The sequence below is a fragment of the Apus apus genome, chromosome Z (genome assembly GCF_020740795.1).
Source record: "Apus apus isolate bApuApu2 chromosome Z, bApuApu2.pri.cur, whole genome shotgun sequence".
NCBI lineage: Eukaryota > Metazoa > Chordata > Aves > Apodiformes > Apodidae > Apus > Apus apus.
Window position 1 is genome coordinate 22,565,872 of NC_067312.1, and position 20,480 is coordinate 22,586,351.

Consider the following 20,480-nt stretch of genomic DNA (forward strand, 5'->3'; position numbering starts at 1 on the left):
TGACTTCATCTTCTTTAACTACAATGACTAATTAGAAAATAACTATAAAAAATTCAATCACAGTCTGAGAGATGATGTGATGTAGACTTTTACTAATTAATTAATGCAGTAATACTGAGCACATCACTCTACAGTTTCCAGAATAAATTATATTAAGATGGCAAACTTACCTTCTGTGTTGGAAATGGGAGTACTGTCACATTTACTTTCACACTGCTGCATTGATGGAGGTCTAACTGTTTCTGGACACTCACTGGATGCTTGTCCAGTGTATGAGAGGCACTGTACTGTTCTCATCTGTTGCCCAAGACCACACTGTGCAGAACACTAAAAATAAGAGAGTTTAAAAAGTAAAGCAACTTGGATCAAGTTTTTAAACAAGGGATCAGGTCAGGTGAGCCAAATCCCAGATAGAATTAAATCTCACCAGGGATATAAAGAGCAATTAAGAAGAGCTTCTATAGATATGTTCGGATAAAAGGACAACCAAGGAATATGTAGGTCCTCTCCTGAAAGGAACAGGAGACCTAGCTATGCAGGATATTGAGAAGGCTGAGGTTCTCAATGGCTTCTTTGCATTGGCCTTCTCTGGCAAGTGCTCATTGCAAAGGCCACAGCAGGTGAAAGCAGGGACTGGGAGAATGAAGCACCCCCCACTGCAGGAGAACAGGTTTGTGACCACCTAAAGAACCTGACAGTCTATGGGACCTGATGGGGGTCCATCCATGGGTCCTGAGGGAGCTGGCAGATGCAATTGCTAAGCCTCTGTCCATCATATTTGAGAGGTCATGGCAGTCTGGTGAGGTTCCTGCTGATTGGAAAAAAGGGAACATAGTCCCTGTTTTTGAAGAGGGGGGAAAAGGAAGACCCAGGGAACTACAGGCTGGTCAGTCTCACCTCTGTGCCTGGAAGAACATGGAAAGTCTGCTAAGGCACATGGAAAATAAGGAAGTGATTGATGACAGCCAACATGGCTTCACTAAGGGCAGGTCATGCCTGACCAATCTGGTGGCCTTCTACAACAAGGCTACAGAGATGGTGGATGGTGGCAGAGCAACTGACATCATCTGCCTGGATTTGTGCAAGGTGTTTGACACCGTCCCACATGACATCCTGGTCTCCAAACTGACAAGGCATGGATTTGACAGACGGACCACTGGGTGGATAAGAGATTGGCTGGATGGCCACACCCGGAGAGTTGTGGCCAATGGCTCAATACCCAAATGGAGGCAGGTGACCCTCAGGGGTCAGTACTGGGACCAATGCTGTTTAAAATCTTTGTTGGAGACATGGACAGTGGGATTGAGTGTAACCTCAGCAAATTTGCTGATGATACCAAACTGTGTGGTGTGGTTGAAACCCAAGACAGAAGGGATGCCATCCAGAGGGACCGTGACAGGCTTGAAAGCCAAACTCATGGAAAAGTGCAAGGTTCTGCAGCTGGGTCAGCACAACTCCAGGCACAAATACAGGCTGCGGGGGAGAATGGCTGGAGAGTAGTCCTGAGGAGGACTTGGGGGTGGTAGTAGATGAGAAGCTCGACATGAGCTGCCAGTGTGAGCTGGAGCCCGAGAGCCAAACACATCCTGGGCTGCATCAAAAGAAGTGTGGCCAGCAGGGCCAGGGAGGGGATTCTGCCCCTCTACTCTGGTAACACCCCACCTGGAATACTGTGTACATCTCTGGAGTCCTCAGCACAGGAAAGATATGGAGCTGTTGGAGAAAGTTCAGAGAAGGGCCACCAAGATGATCAAAGGCCTGAAGCGCCTCTGATATGAAGACAGACTGAGAGAGTTGGGGCTGTTCAACCTGGAGAAGCGAAGACTGCAGGGAGACCTTATAGCAGCCTTCCAGTGCCTGAAGGGGCTACAGGAAAGCTGGGGAGGTGCTTTTCATTAAAGATAGTGATAGGACAAGGGGTAATGGTTTTAAACTGAGAGAGGGGAGATTTAGGTTAGATATTAGGAAGAAATTCTTGACCCTGAGGGTAGTAAAGCACTGGAACAGGTTGCCTAAGGAAGTTGTGGAAACCCCCTCCCTGAAGGTGTTTAAGGCCAGGTTGGATGAGGCTTTGTGCAGCCTGGTCTAGTGTGAGGTGTCCCTGCTCATAGCAGGGAGGTTGGAACCTGATGATCTTTAAGGTTCCTTCCAGCCTTAACCATTCTATGATTCCATGATTATATAAAACAAGCTAACAGGAAAACAATCAGGAATAGCACACATGAACAAATGTTAAAGACAGGCATACGAAGAGATGTGATTTATGCAAAATATAATTTTCATAAAATAGTATAGAACTTTTCTAACATTATATTGCAAGCCCTTGTCTTCCAAAGAAAATAGAACATAATGCAATTTTAGGTGCCTGAACAGTTCAGATTTGAGGTATAAGAATATAATTTACACTATTTTATATATCATGTCTGACTTTAAGTGTATATTTTCAAGGAAAAAGGAAACTATCTTTCAAACAAAAATACTTTGCTGTTTCAAAAACTTTTAAAATTCTGTAACTAAAACAGTGGGTTTAGTACAATAATTTAAGATAAATGCACATCTATACAACTACCATAAAAGAAAAGTCTATTGGGCTGTTACACTACAAATTATTGTCCCCTGATAAGTTAAGCTAAAGTGTTTTATTTTCATTAGTGGCAAATTACTCATAAAACTTAGAAACTGAAATAGACATTTATGATTTCTAAAACATCACTGAGATGTAAAAACTTCAAGAAAGAAGGAAGGGCATTCAGAATCACAGAATCATCCTGGTTGGAAAATTCTACTTTAAGGTCATAATGTCCACCCATTAACCTAACTCTACCAAGTCCAGTGCTAAACTATATCCCTAAGCACTGTATCTACAGGTCTTTTAACCACCTCCAGAGATGGTGACTCAACCACCTAGGCAGCCACATTTTATTCCCCTTTCAGTGAAGAAGTTTCTTCTAATACCTAACCTAAACCTCTCCTAGCACAACTTGAAACCATTTCCTCTTGTCCTGCTGCTAGTTTCTTGGAAGACCAACCCCCACCTGGCTACAGCCTCCTTTCAGGTAGTTGTAGAGAGCTGTAAGTTCTCCCCTCAGCCTCCTTTTGTCCAGACTGAACAAGCGCAGTTCCCTTGGACACTCCTCCTGAGATCTGGTATGTCATATTTAGGAACACTGCATAGTGGCAGCACTATCCATCCTGTCCTGTAACAATTTAGTTCCTGGTAATTCAACATAATTTATGTAAAATTACATAGATTTCAAAGTTTTTCTGGTCTCTCTCTCTCACTAAAATCAGAATTTGCCTTGTATTTCCATGATGTTTCTCAAGGAAATTAAATGTGTTTAAAAAAACCTAAACCTTGCAACATTGCTGTATCCCAAAATTGCCTTCCAAAATAAACTGTAAGAAGGACTACTTAATTTTTTAACAAATGCATACAGAAAACAGATTGCTGTCAGAAAACCCTCCACCATTTAGCAGACAACTGTATCTCAGAATCACAGTTCAAACTGAGTCAAAGAGGTGAGGAGCTTTTGTTTCAGCCATGGGAACCATGCCTTATCCATTTCCAGCAACATTTTATCCTTAGAAGGTGCTAATGTGTAGGAGACTAACAGCAATAAATACTCTTATGAGCTGTCTTACCTGTCCCCAGTCTCCAGTAACCCAGCGAGGAGGAGGACATCGGCCTAAGCTGCAGCGGATGCGGGCGGGCGGCTTGCTTTCCTCTGGGCAGTGTGCAGCTGGGAAGGTTTTTAGAAGATCACTGCTTTTGCACAGAACAATTCGGTGCTTGAATCCTGGGCCACACTTTGGTGTGCACTGAAGAAAAACATTGATGTAAATAAATAATGAGAAGTTAAGTAGGAAGTAAAAAAAAGTGCCAGAGACGCTATTACAGAAAACAGGAGAATATATTCATGGTCTTATAATCAAACTATAATCACAATTATAATTTCACAGTGTTTCGAAACACAAACAAGCTGACCGATGATTGCTTTATTAAGTTCAAGTTTTCCTAAGTTTTAGTTTGATGGAAGTAGATTTCCTTTGCTATTTATATTAAGGCTGTGGTGTTACTATTTACTTGTATATGTAAAGCCTTTAGGTTAGGTTTAAGAAACACACTTTGCTGCAAAGCAGAGAGGTCTGCCACATATAGCACTATTAAGAAACAAACCCAACTGTGCATTTCAGAAATGAGAAGTAGAACTCTGTTATTAATATCACCTTAGTATAGTCTTTCTCCACCTCACTTACAGACTGCTGAGCTACAAGGAACATTTCCCTCAATAAACATATGGGAAGATAAATGCTTAACTAGACTCCAGAGAAACCAGACTACTGAGACAAAAATGCTGTACCCTCTCCTGCAATGCATGCTTTTCTCTCCTCCTCTGTCTGAATTCTGTTTTCACACAGTTCTTTTTTTTTTACCTCCTTTTATCACTCCTCAGCTCATTCTAACAGCAAGCACATAATAAAACAGTAATTTGAAAAAAAAAGGTCTGATGACCTCTACTTTTTCTCCTCTTTCTTCATATTGGTTCTCCCTTCCTTTTTCCTTCCTTTTTGCTACTGAACACAAACTGTCATTTACAACTGCAGAATGGGGAAGAGACAATTGCTAACAAAATTAAAACTCAAGACCTTTCCCAATTTAATATCCAACTGGGAGATTTTGCAAGCACAGTTTTAGAATTCCTGATGGGTGTGCTATCCTTTGTTCCATAAGCGTTCCTGCAGTATTTGGACCAGAGTCAGCTTCTGATAGCATAAACCACAGATACAGATTATGCTAAACCTGTCAAGAGTGGAACTGCCTTTCATATGAAAATAGCTGTAAAGACATAACATTATCTGGGAAATAATACTATGTGGGCCTGAAGCAATATTCAAGAGGTCACACACCAAAAGCCTTCCACACATCAGGATTTCCCCCCATGGGGGGAAAAAGAAACACCCCTATGACACATTTAAAAAAAAAAAAAAGTGTGATTGATCCTAACTTTACTGTTGTGTGCCTAATCCTGAAACATCTCTGCCTAACTCAAATTTTGAAACAGTTCCACAGTACTGTGTATGCTATAGATATTCCCTATACATTAAAAAAAGTGTATATACCTCAAAACAAGATAAGGAAGAAAATCTCTCAGTGAGAGCCACCTAAACTAGTCCATACAGGACAGACAGGTTTTTTCTAAATGTTATCTCTGCTTAGATTTAGGATCTAAAACTGAGCTGCAAAGAAGTCCTCTATTAGGAGTTCATAATCCAGAATTGCAAAATGTGTATATAATCACCTTAAAATTTAACCTTTACTTTCCTATTTTATGCCATCAAGGTACTGACTCCTAATTTACTACAGTAGTTCAGTGTATAGAATTCTGATACAAAATAGTCAGGTTCAATCGTCCTCATACTGAAGGGGCTTTAACCCCAAATCTTGTGTACCTCAAGGACCTGCTTGCCAGAAAACTAAGGGAAGGAAGGAAGTAAGAGAAAGATCTCTACCTCTCTGGGTGAACTGCAAAAAAACTAATAATGCTAAATAGAGACCAAAACAGAATGACAACAAATACATGAGTTCTTCAGCATCATGACCATGACTCCTCAGTTCTGGAAGAAATTCCATGGCATGCTGCATGTATTTTCTCCCACAAATATTTCATATGAAATGCATGATTTTTAAGCAAGAACTAGAAGCAAGTTCCCCTTTCTAGCCAAGTGCTTAAAAAAAAAAACAAACTTGTGCTCAATCTCCTCTTCTCAGTGACTGAGCATTCTGTTAAAAAGAAACAGAAAAGAGACAATTTTGAAACGACCTCTTAAGAAATGTCAAAACCCAGTGTGCCTATGCTGTTTCATAATGTTACAATGTGATAGCAAAGAAGCAAGAGTTTAAAGGTCAAAATTTGAGGTTAGATGCATCTGTTTTCTAGTCCTGCCTGAAAACACGTTATCTATGTCTAAGCTGCCATCTGAGAAAAATCTTTCAGCTATTAGTAGTGGAAGAAAATATCTATTAAAAACTCTCTATTTTTTAAGTCAGTGAGAATTCCACTAAGAAAGATGAACTACACTCTGTCTGCAGAAGTAAGGAAATAGGTTGCCTACAATAATACTGAATCACCAAAAAAAAAAAATATCATAATTTAACAAAAAAATTATGTCTCCAAAGCAAATGCAAGACAAAATACTCAGACAAAGAAAAACATAAAAAAGTGTCATCCATTACTAAAGGCTCCTAGACTTCTCACTCACTCGATGGAAGTCATGACTAACAGTAATATGAATGCAAAGTAAATGTGCTTATTTGATAAGGCTCTTCTCTGGAAATCCTAAATTTTTTTTGCTGGTTTACTTTATTATCTGGAAAAATATAAAAGAAGTAATTTCCATGGGCAGCATAATATTATTGTAATTCGGTCAAAGCTCAGCTATTGAGTTGACACTAAGATTAATTTTCATGCTTCTGTCACACAATCATATAAACAATACACATATAAACATATATAGAAAAAAGTGTATATTTATATGTATATCATTGTAGGGATTTGAACAACTTGTACTTCTGGGAACGCTGAACACAAAAAAGCTATTTTTCTCTTCAAATTAAAATGGTATCATCAGCCAAGACAGTTTGCCAAGCTACAACAGGCAAACTTAATACCAGAAAGAAGTTGGCACTTTTTCACAATCCTGACTGAATACCATCACAGACCTTGAATCTTTGTATCAATATTATATTGCATCAAAATTACAACATGCATGTGCTGTATAAAGTGCTGGATATGAAGGCCTTAAATAGTTGTTCAAGCTTCTTAGAAAGGTCATAATGTTGATAGCTCTAAGGATGATGTATTATTGACCAATGTCTCAAGGAGGCAACAGGATATAGACAACATATATCTAATGCTTTGTAACTTGTCATATGGATACTATTATTTGTCAGTACTGAGGGGATGCCCAGATATTCCTACCCGAAATAAAGTACTGTGATAATGGATGCAAAAAGCTTACAAACTATCAATGCCACAGACATGGTATGATTAGTCTTTGAACATCCCCTCCCACTCATCCATTCTTTCCTTCTCACTCCTTTATTTTCTGCTCTAAGTCTGATTCATTTGCAAAAGGCTGGAATACACGGTATCTTTTCATTTAGAGACAAAGACCATTTCATACCTTTTCTGCCTTGATTTTGGTGTCCCATTTGTTGTGGGAAATGCTGGCTCACAGTGGGGTAAAAAAATATTGTTCTGCACATAGAACAACACACACTTTAAGGTTCACTGTGCTATTTCTGGGTTTCCTGTGGTCCTGACCTATACTGCAAAAAGTTGCTGAAAGAAACTACTTTTCTACAGGTTTCCAAATATAATGCTGATAACTTTTTGCAGACCTGATTAAAAAAAACCTTAAACGGAATAAAGCGAGAGACAAACTGAGGTATACTCTGGGAAATACTTATCTGTTTTATGATAGTGGATTATTATCAAAACCTCATACAAATAGCAGGAGATGCAGAATATAAGCACAAGCATTTCTCTGATCAATTAATGAGAACAAAAGAAAATGCAGCTGTTCATGTTATATTTTAGAAGATTTTTCTGTTATATAAAAGCTGACTAAAATGGCATTTCATTCATAATTCCTTGCAGAACAAAACCAGTTAACAGTACAGCAAATTGACACATTTTTCTTTTGTTCAAAGAGAAATAACATGTGTAATAATCATAATAATTTTTAAATTGCCTACAGAATTAGTTTCTTCAGCTAGGAAGAACAGATGGAGATTCTACAAGCATCAAATTCAGACAGCAAGGAGATTAACAAGTTTCCATGGCAGCTCACAGCACTGTAACTTAACGTGCAGATATTACTACTTTTAAATACTGCCATAATTCTTTAACTATTATTTACTAATAGCTTATGGAGTCCCCAAGCTTGGAGATATTAAAAAGCCGTCTAGACACGGTCCTAATTGGGCCTAGGTGGCCCTGCTTAAGCAGGGGGATTGGACAAGATGATTGAGAGATCCCTTCCAACCTCAACCATTCTATGACTCAAAGAACTCTACTACCCGTACTAACAAATTATAGTAAGAGCTGTACTGTACCACTTCTATGGGTGCCCAAAGAGATGCTAGTAGCCTTGCTTCTTTATGATTTGAATTTTTGGAGACTATAACAACTTTTGGAGCTTTAAGTATCTGTGCATAGAAGCAATCAATGTAACTATAGGCACAGCCTTCTTTACAGTGTATGGTCATTTAACATTCACTTTGAATTAAAGACTGTTTAAAAGCAAGCAACCACACAGAAAACGGGATAAAATTAATCAGGGGTATATCACTGGTAGATCATTCCAGTTTAATATAATAGTCTAATTTTTTAGACAAAGCACGTAGAGCAAGTTCTAATCTACCTGGGCTTTGGTAAAGTATTTGAAAGAGGGATGACAACTGAGTTAGGATTTCACAGATGCTACCTCCAAAGACCTTTTAGGATCAGTTGTAAGACTGATTCCATTCATATCTCTTTCTAGTCTACTTAATGATTTTCATACAAAAGCAGTTTCAGTTGTTCAGTGTTTCTGAAATTAATGGAACTAGTAGATAGCACAGGTAACTAACTAACCTTGATGCTACTGGGCTATGCTCTGCAGAAAGAACTGCACAACCATGAAGACAACAATAATTGAAATGAAAATAATTTTGGCAGTCTGACACACAAGAGTGTTCATTAAAAACAAACAAACCACAAAAAAAAAAAAACCCACACAAAACACCAAAAAAAACCCCAAGAAATTAAAAAAGGATAAATGTCTGAATACATTAACAGGGCGTAAGATTACTTTACATAATAAACATGTGATAGGAACAGAACAAACTTATTTAGGGTTTTTTCAGTTAAGGCAGGAAACAAAAGAACGAGGCACATGTGAAAAACTCCTCTGGGATGTTATATACCTTTAACTCTAGTAATACATTCCCAAAAAGATAATTTCAAACTGAAACATGAAAGCAGAATGTGATCAAGATTAATTGATTTCTGATGAATAATAGCTGGAAAAGAAGTAGGGCTGTTTCAGATAACAAAAGCAAACAGGTATAAAAGTGACATGGAACTAAAGCATTAGAACACTACTTGCAATTCAAAGATTGAAGTTCAGGAGTAGTTTTCCAAGAAACAGTGGGACAAATCCCAAAATTAACTGATTTCAATACGCACTTTAATTGATTTATGAAAGCAATTATATGATACAGCTGCTTTTCACAGCAAGAATAGAGGCATGGAAACTCAGCAAATTCTAAACTGTGAAGTACTCCAAAGGGTGCTTTGGGATAAAAAGCGTGGTGAGATGGGAGTCCACGACAGCAAGGATCTGAAAAAGTATACAAACATTTTTGCACCCTGATGTGCCTGTGATGCAGTGCAACTCAAACACAGCCTTTCCTTTCATCTGCACTGGTTTGCATCTTTCAGATTTAATACCTGAATCAGTACAAGATACAGTGTAAGCTTGGCGTATAGTGTGACAGATATCACCATACTTAATGAAAGATGTCCTTTCTTTATTAAAAGAATACTAACTTTCAGGACTACCTCATGAGGCATGTTGCTAAGAAAGGTGATGCTGTACATCAGCACGGTTGCTTCAGAAAAAATAATGCAGTTTATTCTGGCTTCTGATATTGTAAACCCACCATCTCTACTATCCAGCTATTTGCCTCTTTAAAAAGCAATGGACTCTACAGTAGACTATTCTTTTTTTTTTTTTTTTTTCTATTACTGTTTTAAACAGTATTTTACAATTTTTCTACTAAGAAGGGTGGGGTCATAATTATTTGACAAAAAAAACAGAACTGACAACATAGAAGTAAAGAATAAAGAAAAAACTGCTTCAATGCTAAATACATCAGGTTTTGAATTTCTTATTAATTCTTTACTTAGCAAGCAGTGATCAAAAATGTACTAATACTCAGTGGTCAGAGCTCTTTTCTCCACTATTACCATGACTTAACACACCAAAACTTTCTTACTTCTGACCAGTCCAAAGCAACCCACTGTGGGGGACAGGACTGATTGTTACAGGGCTCTTTTTCAATGGGCTGGTGTGTTAAACAGTTGGTATTGTCCAGTGTCTCCTCCTCAGAAGGTCCAATCTTTCTGATACAGAGAACTGTTCGTGAACGCATTCCTCCATCACAGGTCTTACTGCATTCTGACCAGTCTCCTATAAACCACCTGGATAGAAAAAGTTAGGAGACTCAGTTACTGCATTTCAGAAACAGAGTAGGTAATTACACAAACCCAGAATCCAAATAGTTTAAATTACTAAACCTAAATCTTTGTTAACAATAGGCTTATTCACAGTGAAGTAAAGTAGAAACTTATGGCCCTTTTTACTGAACATTTTAATTTATGCCTCATTGCAATCGCATCTTCCAATAATAATACAACTTTGTATTTTTTCCAGAGCAGTCATTTCCAGGCTAGGCTATAATAGTTAGAAAGAAGTGTTGAGCCTGACGAAACTGCAGCTGTTTAAGTAGACTTGTGCTGGACTTGCCTGAAATTATTTATCTGAAAGTGGTTGCAACTGGAAATGTTTGGGAACCACTGCTGTAGGTTACAGCACAAGTTAAAAGCCAAGATGGTTGCCTCTTTAGTATCATTACAAAAAAAAATTATATCAAAATTGAGCTTTCTGAGAATTCTCATCTGATGATGAAACATTTTAAAACACTTTTATAAAAGGCTATAATGAAATGCAAAGTATTCTTATTTATTAAAGTAAAGCAAACACTAGTAAAACATGAATTTATCACAGAAACAAATTACCTCAAGAAATATTTAAAAATTTAAAGCACTGCATGATAGCTTCTACATGGAACTCCTGAGTGTTTGCATGCATGTAGTAGAATTTATACAGTATATTTAGATTACTTGGTGTTGTTGCAGAGATTAAAGTCCTGTTAATCTGGCTGTAATTGGTTTTTGTTTTTTGGTTTTTTTCTACTGGTAAATGTAGCTCAGTTCACTGGAAATATCTCTTCATATCGTTGAGCACACTTGGTCTTCAATATTTCATGTTTATTAGATACATTTGCCTGAATCATCCTTGCAAAGGATGAAGTCTAGTATGCTACCACATGTTGGGTAAATATGCAAAAAATGCCAAGCATATCAGTCATTGTGAATGTTCCTGGAGGTATGCTTGGAGCAAGCTCATAAGATCAGTCATTTTCTGAACCTTCTGTCAAAAAAAATATGTGCTGCTATCCTGCCTTGTGTTGTAGAACATGTAATAAATTCTAATATGAACCTAGATCAATGCAGAGATGCAAACAAATATGGTACATTATGTCAGTAGTTTTCCAGCAGAAGAGAATTTGTTTGTGATTCTTTGACATCAAACTTTATGCTTTTGCCACAGCAGGGAGAATTAGAAGCTCTTCAGAGCTTTGGAGAGGCTGAAGTGTCAATTTTTAGTTGATACTATGATTTGCTCAACGTACCTTTTATGTTTATTCTGTGTGACAAGACTATATTATTAATAATTCACAGAACTAAGAGAGTTACCTGAATCATTTCTTGAAATCCGCAATTGTAATAACAAACAAAATACTGTGAAAAAACAGTCTTTGCTGCTGCCCAGGGACAACAGGAATTATGTAACTGGCTTCAGTTAGAAAGAGTAACATTTTTCAGAACTTTTGGTATATTAACACAAGGAAAGTGGAAATGTGTTAATTAAAAAAGAAAGTATTTGGCTGCTCTATATGAAGAGTAAGTCTAATTGAGTGATATATCTTCCAGACAAACAGGTTAAACTTCTTGGGGTAACCATCCATTATTTAAAGTCTTTTTCAAGACTACCTACAGGATCAGGAATCAAGAACCCTTTAGACCTCTGTATTCATCTTGTGGGCAACATCAGAATAGAGGCAGATGTGGGCTGAACTGCTCTGACACATTCAAGCAGATGCTGATTAATACATGGTACTTTCTGAATCTTGATGACTTGCATTTCACCAAGTACATCAGTGTCCCTGCTGCACTGGATGGAGAATACAAGTATGTCCTGCTTTGTGGAGTTGTTCGTTGGGCTTTTTGTTTGTTTTTGTTTGGGTTTTTTTCTTCCTTGTTTGTTGTTGTTTGTTTTTTTAAAATAACTTCAATGCCAAAAATACACATTAGCTAGTTTGGAATAACTATGTTAACACTACTTTATAAAGAGCAAATTTGTTAATAGCTAAGCCACACAAAGGAATGGATAGGCCACTTCCCAGGTTCTGCTCTCTGTGCATGATGTGACAGCTTAGACACTGCATTTACAGCCATGCTAGGCAGTGTTATCCAAACAGAATGCTAGTGCATATCCCTGCAAGGTAAACGTATATTTACAAATAGACTGCGGGGACAATTACTTAGTCCTACTTTAGACCTACTTGTGAGAAAGCACATTCACATTCAAACACACTCAAGGAGAGAGCAGTGTAATGGCTCCACATCTGCTTATGTCAAATGCATATGTACATGACACGGGGCATAAGTGGTAGAAGACATTGCTCTGCCTTCCTGCAACCAGTCACCACGCCAGGGAAGCAGTTTATACTCTAGAAAGAAAGTGGCTTCATGAAGACCTGCTGGGATTTAGTACATTATAGTCTTGTCTCATCCCTTCCAGTGTCCTTCATGCTACAATTTAACAGTTTCTAAGGGACATTTTAAAGAGACCACAGTATTTCTTTATTGTGCTACCTACATTTAATCAGCATTAATGATTTCCATGACCAATTGGAATATAGATAAAGACTATCACCAAATTTAAACTAACCAGAGCTCATGAAACAATGAACAGTTTTATCTCTTCCACTTTTCCCACATATTTATTTGTCTCAAAACATAAGAAGAAGCTGTTCTGCATCTGCTGAAATTATTTTCTTGTGCAAAATCTCACAACTGTTTCTTAACAGCTTTTATAGTAAGATTATATTATGCTACACGTCCTTGCCAAATTTCATTTTTGAATAAATGAGCTGGTGTGGTTTTAATTATCTTTCCAATATATAGCACACAGCTATCTTTAAAAATAAAACTAAACAGATGTAACCAAGTAGGCACCTAAACCTAAAGGCACACAGCACCAGCGCACAACACTAAGTATCCTGTAAAGAAAGCTGCTGGACAAAAAAATTATTAGTAAATGGTTTGTTTTCCATTTCTCACATGAAGACTTCAACCCCAGTTTTTATATAATGTACTTAATAATACGGCAAATATTTAGTGTGTATTATAAATATCTATGTCAAATTCAGTCTCACCTCAAGATTCCTGTGTCATTGCTGTCTTAAGAATGGTCCCCACTTCTACTCTAAGCATTATTCATCACATCTGACACTTAGACTCTAAGAAACTGCTTCGCTACTATCTTTTTACTTACAATGTCTGAGCTGCTTTGTGTAGTTTCAACACCACTGTTCCCCAGTCAAATCAGATCTTCTCTAGGTCAGTATGCATTTTCCATATCTGATTCCAGAAGAACAATAAACCAAAACCAAACACCAAAGCTAAATATCCTGTCTGATAAGACAGGACTCTAATACTAGATCAGAATTTTATGCATATTTGGTCAACAGGATCCATTATGGATTGCGAAGACTTTTCTATCTGTGCAAAACATATGTCCATCTTAGTGTTTAATGACTTACTCAGGAGGGCAAGGCTCAGTGTTGCAGGCTCTTTGGTTTTCTGGAGGCTTACTGTCAGGGTCACAGTAATTGTTTTGTACAATGGAGTTGTCATCCAGCCTTTTACACACCACCTCTTGTTTCTGCACACCTTGGGATGAAATGAAACAAAAACCACTAATTAATCTTCCTTGCTCTCCACTTTAATTGGCTGAATGCTGCAGAGGTGCGAGTTCTGAGTGACTGAATGCCCCCGGACCACAATAAATTTCATTTTCCTTGACTTGTAGGCCAACCCACTGAGAGAGGATTTTAAATTGCTGTTGTGTTCTAAAACAAAGAGAATATATTTATAGATTTACTAACAGATTGTTTTTATTTGTGTATTGCACAAAATCCATCTTCTGTCTACTCTCCTCTGCTAGTAAAAGACACTTAAATGTCCAAAGAAAACATCACCCAATAGAATGTGGTCACACTTCAATGCAGAATTATTGTTTATGTGCTCTGGTTTAAAATAAAGCAGCAATACTGGGAAACAGTGTTGCATTTTTATACATGTCATCCTATAAACATTTTCTTCATTAAAATAATAAAAGTATTATTCATTCTGAAAGATGCAGTCTGTCTCTGCAAATAACTCATTTCGTCTGGCACTCACAGCTCTTCTTTCATTGTTAACCATCAACAAGACAGTTTAGAAGTGAATACTACTCCCAAAACATAATGATGTATCACTGCCAAGGCAACATGATAAGGAAGAGTAGGTAGCATATTAAGCAGATTTTCTGATTTTTTAAAAAATAGGATTTAAGGAAAGGCATTAAAGAACCACTGATATGACAACAGTGCAGCTCAGAGTATTGTTGTAAAGAGAAGCACACACAGTCTCCCCCTCTCTTTTTAGAACAAGCTGCATGATGTTTGCTGGCATAAAACGACTGTGGATCTGCAACTCATATGCAGTTCTTATTTAATATGAGTAGTCACAATACCGAAATAATAGGATTATTTGTATGATAACAGTTGCCAAAAGCCCTGAAAGTTTCTTAAAATCAGAAGCAATTATTTAACTTCTTCCAAAACGTGAAATGCATACAATTAAATAGGGATTAAAACATCCTGGCTTCAAACATCTGCCAACTTTACTTTACAGCCCTCTCTTCATTTTAAGACAAGCTTTTATAGGAGGTAGACATGCAGTAATAACATTAATTACATAAATATGTTTTTCAGACACTAAATATCCCACAAAAAACATGGGATTTCTTTCACCAGATATTTGCAGTCCTTTTGCGCATTTTAAACAAGCTAAACACCTTACCTTGCAATTGCTTCTCTTGTTACTCATTATGGACAAAAATCAAACCTCTTACTTTGTTTCCTAAAATGTGACCCATACAGAGTTCGTGTGCTTAATCCCAACAGTGAGTCAAGCCTGGCCTTAAGATGCCTAAAGTTTGGTCCACAAAGCATCGTGATTGGCTACAAACAGAAGTCTCCCAGTCTACACAGAGAGGCATGTGCAATGGCTTCTTGACATAATGTGCAAAGGATACAGGAGAAATAGTAAACTTTTTCATGAGTCTTGAGGATGGCATGCACTGCCTCATCAGGCTGCAGATGCAGGAGTAGTTACAATCCATTTTCACCCTGAGGGGATTCCTAAATCCCATGAGCATGCTAACTGCTGTGAGTTAGTGGTTAATTTAGCTAAGGTGACAAGATTGTGGCATCTAGTCTGTAGATTATTTCTACTTTTTATTCACTTACTGTCTGTTGTAACATGTCTAAACAATCTTGAAATCAGGGATAAATATCCATACCTGCCTGGCCTGGATCAATGCCTTATTTTCTGGTTAGAGATTAAATCTCTTTTTTATCATCCTGCCATGTGTCCCTGTCCGCACTGTGGCCCAGAATGCATATTAAAAAAATCTTTCCTTTCCCTACCCTCTTAGATTTCTCAACTTCTATGGCACACAGGTAAGAGCATTCTTCTGAAGCTGTACTCCCAGCTGAAATCTCTTCACTCTGCAATAGGGGATTGTTGTTTGATAGATAACTGTCATGGCATCCAATCAAAATATTGGTATTAACCCTCATGTAGAAACACAGCCCTTTCAATTCAAATACACTCAGGAAAACGCAGCAGACTGGATCCTGAGGCCATAAAAATGTTTCAGGTATCCTCAACTCTAATGTACACTTTTCTAACATGCGGGAGAGGAGTTGGATTCATGCACTTTCTTACAGGATGCCTGTTTAGCAGATGAAAACTTCGTATTAACCCTCAAAATCACTGCCTCATCTGACCTCAAAATCATTAACCATGTTGAGACCAAAGATAACTAATGCTGGAGTCTTCACTCTACTGCAGTCCTTAAATCCAGAGTTCAGAGCTTTGCTCCTGGTGTATCTCTTTCTGGATTGGAGCTGCACACAGCTTTCACAAAGTAGACACTTTAAATCAAGCTGTAATTAATCTCACAGATCAGATTATCTCAGGTTATCCATAAATATAATAATAATTTTATTTATGAAAAAAAATAGTGATTAATATGTGACATATGTTTTACAGATAAGCCAGGTAAACCAATCAGCTTCTTCCATTTGCTCCTATTTGTGCATGTAACTGGATGACACACTAGACAACAGTATGTGCCACTGAAGAGAAGGCTCGCAGACTTTTCCAAGAGGATCCTACATACACAAATCTACCTGGATAAGCAAAAAAGAAAATAACATCTTTGAACAGCATTCAACCTCCATTTTTTTGCTAATTTTCAGTGTATGTGTTTTATGTGTTGCAAAAAACCCATTTTACGAGGTAGTTATGTCTAGACATACACAACCTAGAAACAACTCTGATCATTAGCACAGGGGACCCTCAAAGGCCTGAGGCATGCCTCCACAGCTGTTGGTTGATTGTGTTAACAGACAGATACTCTCTTTCAGATATTTACCCACCAGGTATCATAGATTTTAGAGCTTACCATAAAGGTGTTCCATTTACAGCATTCTCAGCACCTAGAATTTCAATTACATGAAATGATACAGAGCTGGAATTGAGTGAGATCTTACACTATAAGGGTAATTAAATAACCTTGAAACACAAACTTGAAACATACAACTAGAAGCAACAGCCTTTTATTGCAGGGAAACACTCTGTGAAACCCCTTTCATAAACTGATCAAGCTCCAGGTACATTTATTTTTTCTATGAACTTCATACCTCTGACTACTATAAGCATTCCAATTTCCATTCCAGATACATTAATTACCAATTTATTTTTTAAAAGTCAAAACAGTCTTTCAGTTTAAGTTAAGCAAGAGTTAACCAAGTCAACTATTGAAGACTGTGTGTTGCTAGACCCACCATTCCTTTGGTCAGCTTCACAACCTTTCTGTGCATCTGCTCACACCTCAATTTATTACAGCCACAAAACAAACTGTGCCCAGTAGTCCAGAGTGATTCTACTCCTGCCTTATTCAGTGTCATTAATACTTCTAAATAAATACATCCTAAAACCAAATCTATCTTTATCATGACTACAACACATTCCAGTCTTCCCCATGTGTCTCCTAACACTGCACCGTCAGCGATTTCAATCAGAGTTTTCTACTTTTTATACTGCTATCAGATCAAGAAAAACTGAGGTCTCATGAGTCGTGCAAGGTCTTTAAGCAGTCCACTAGCTCATTGCCTTTTGGCCCAATAATTTACATTTTATCCATGCCTCTTGTTCAATAATCTTTTCTAATTCCTTTTTTTAGGGGTACATGACAGCAAAAGCCTTAACAAAGTCTAGATCAATTGATATACTACATTTCTTTGGTTTAGAAAATTAGTTATATTAAAATATATATGGCTAGTCAAGCATGACCTATCGTGTTACACTTTGCCTCATTGGTCATTTACTTCTAGATCTTCATAGTCTTCAAAATTTGGCATCAATTAGTAGTTCAATCTTCTTGTTATATATTGTGCATATATATACACAGAGTGAGAGATTATTTTCTTCAGTGCTCTATTCCTTTAGTATTACTTTAGTAGAGAAAAGATATGAATTAGAGCATGAGAGAAAAATGTTTACCAGATTAGGTACTCCTTTATAACCTCTTCCTTTGGCTCTTGACAAATAAATGGAAGATCTTAATATTTGAGAATCTGTGACAAGATGATTCACTTTAAATTCTATCATCTATACAAACACTGCCAACGGGGGAAAGTAATCAAAAAACATCTGACGACCTGAGTAGGAGTACTCCTCTTGCATTTCTCTATTCAGTTTTCAGAGTGACGAGAAATAGTATTTAAAAGGTAATGCCAAACAGCAATGATAGTAACATGTGCTACTTGACACAGAATTCCTGTTCAGCTCCAACTGCTGAATAATCATACATTGTTTGATCTCGAGCTGCCATAATTATCTTGGTAGCTGATAAAACAGGCTGAATGCTGCTTTCATAATGGTATTTCCCTGAAATATAATTACTTACAACAGTAATTTATACACATTATAGAATTAAGCATTTATTATGCATACCATTCTCACAAATACATTTATTGGATAGCATACAAATTAACGTTATGTTTTCTCTGAATTGCCTATTGGCATCAGACACATTTCCTTCAAGGCCTGGGCGCCCTCAGTAAATTTATTCCTGAGGACCTATGTAATAAGAAAGTATTTTGAAGTACTATGAACATAAAGTATAATTGTGCTCAGTTTAAAAAAAATAATAAAATTAAGTCAGACCTGTTATTTATTGAATATTGGTCAGGTAGGATATCACAGGTAAGACCGTATCCACCACTATTCACTCACAGTGAATCTTTAGTCTAGGCCAGTAGATATATTGCTCCAGTTTTAACATGTTCTGCAGTGTCTTGACATATAGTATGCAATCTTTACATCACTTCTGTCTAATTACAGTGTTATTTAAAATAAAATCTCAGAAACAAAATTCAAACTCTAACTTACGGCAAGAAAATGAAACTGAAAAAGCTAGAAATGCAGTTTTTACCCAGACAAAAGCTATAGCTGGGTTAAGCCTCGTGGGCCTTTAGAAAAAAACTTTTAAATTATCAACTCTTCCTTGAGTATATGATCTCTCCTAAAATAATCTAAAAAGCATAGCTTAAACAAGTTCATTTAAACTCTTGGGGGAATAATTACAGTTAGACAGAAACATTCAGCTTTTCAATCTACAGATTTACAGTTTATATTAAAAGACATCAAATATCTTCATGACTGGTCAATGCAATTCTAATAGAAAACAAAACTCCAGTGGTTTAGTGACCATAATCTCCAGAGAACTCAAATGCTTTGCAGTTTTCAATTCACAAATAGTCTGCATGACTTTCAGCAGCCAAATTTTAAATTACATGGAGCATATTTTATTCTTAAATTAAAATTGCAGGCATGTTAAGGCTGTATCTATTTTTAAAAGCAATCCCAAAAATTGTGGTTTGTGATTGCAACAGTTAATTATAAAGATGTCAGTACCAATACTTACTGAATCCTGCATCACTAAAACTAGTGCATGCTGGTTAACCCAGACATACTTTCTGAGCTCACTCATCAGATCACAAGATGTTCATCACAGAGCCAAACTTACATTTCCCTTGATGAGGACAACTATGTTCTATTTGTCTAAAGACAGTTTCATAATTCAACTGAGGACATGAAAGAAAAACATAGTAGGCACCACACTAGAAGAATGATGAGCAGCAAAGAAAATTGGATGGCAATCAATTTACTAAATAATAGTACACTGACTATTTAATAAAAAACCATGAGTTTCTAAGACATTTAACTGATCTGGAGATCAGTTTAATAGAATGAATAAAATCAAATGCTTAGGATACCTGGTAAATCTCAGATAATAAATGCTGTCACTTGTTGCCATTTACTGCTAAAATTTATTAAGCATAGAAGAAATTTCAAAAAGAGTGGGATGCACTTCATTAAGTTTGAGTTTAAATTTATACAAAAGTAAAAGCATACAGAAGGATTTTTTTTCCTTTGCTGAATTTTTTTAAACAAGAACTCTTATGAGCCTGCACAAAGTCAAACACTTGCCCTCAGAAAACTATAAGATAATATATAAGAAAAAACAGACATGAGAGTATGTAAACTACAATTCTGTGATCTGTAAGTGATATGTATCACCCTTTCCTGTTCTAGCACTTTGGATATTAAAAATGAATGAACTTACATTATCATCCTACACAAGAGAACACGAATCCAGAAACAAAACAAAACAAAACAAAAACAGAATCACAGAACCATTGGTGTTGGAAGGGACCTTTAGAGACCATCTAGTTCAAACTCTTGTTACAGCAGAATTACATGGAGCACATTACTCAGGACTGCATCCAAGCAGGTCTTGAATATGCCCAGAGAAGGAGACTGCACAACCTGTCTGGGCAGACTGTTGCAGTTCTCTGTCACTCACACAGTAAAGAAGTTATTCCTCATGTTCAGATGGAAAAGTAGTTGTCTGTTACCGGGTAAGCCTTTTTAACTGCTGGTAAATTTGAGGAAGCTATTTTTTAGAAAAACCTAAAAAATATCAAAATAAATCTCAGACTTTGGAGACTTGATTAATGCTTGGTTCACTGCACAGAACATGATGCTCACTGGGAGAGAAACTAAGGAATACTTTGTTCTTTTCTCCTTTAAAATGAATGACACTACTAAACACACAATTTACAATTTCTCATGGAAGAAAGACTGACTTCCTTTTATTCTTTAGAAGCAATCTAAACATGT

At 37.0% G+C, this 20,480-nt stretch overlaps 1 protein-coding gene across 1 annotated transcript in view; it reads right to left on the reverse strand.

Annotated features, from left to right (window-relative positions):
- The window catches only part of ADAMTS6 (ADAM metallopeptidase with thrombospondin type 1 motif 6), a 139,909-nt gene that overhangs the window by 3,380 nt on the left and 116,049 nt on the right, over nt 1-20,480 (reverse strand). The window contains exons 21-24 of the mRNA XM_051642626.1: nt 13,721-13,850; nt 10,046-10,250; nt 3,643-3,819; nt 171-327 (exon numbers count right to left, since the gene is read on the reverse strand). Of these exons, the coding sequence (XP_051498586.1) occupies nt 171-327; nt 3,643-3,819; nt 10,046-10,250; nt 13,721-13,850 (669 nt within the window). The remainder of the gene's footprint in view (nt 1-170; nt 328-3,642; nt 3,820-10,045; nt 10,251-13,720; nt 13,851-20,480) is intronic.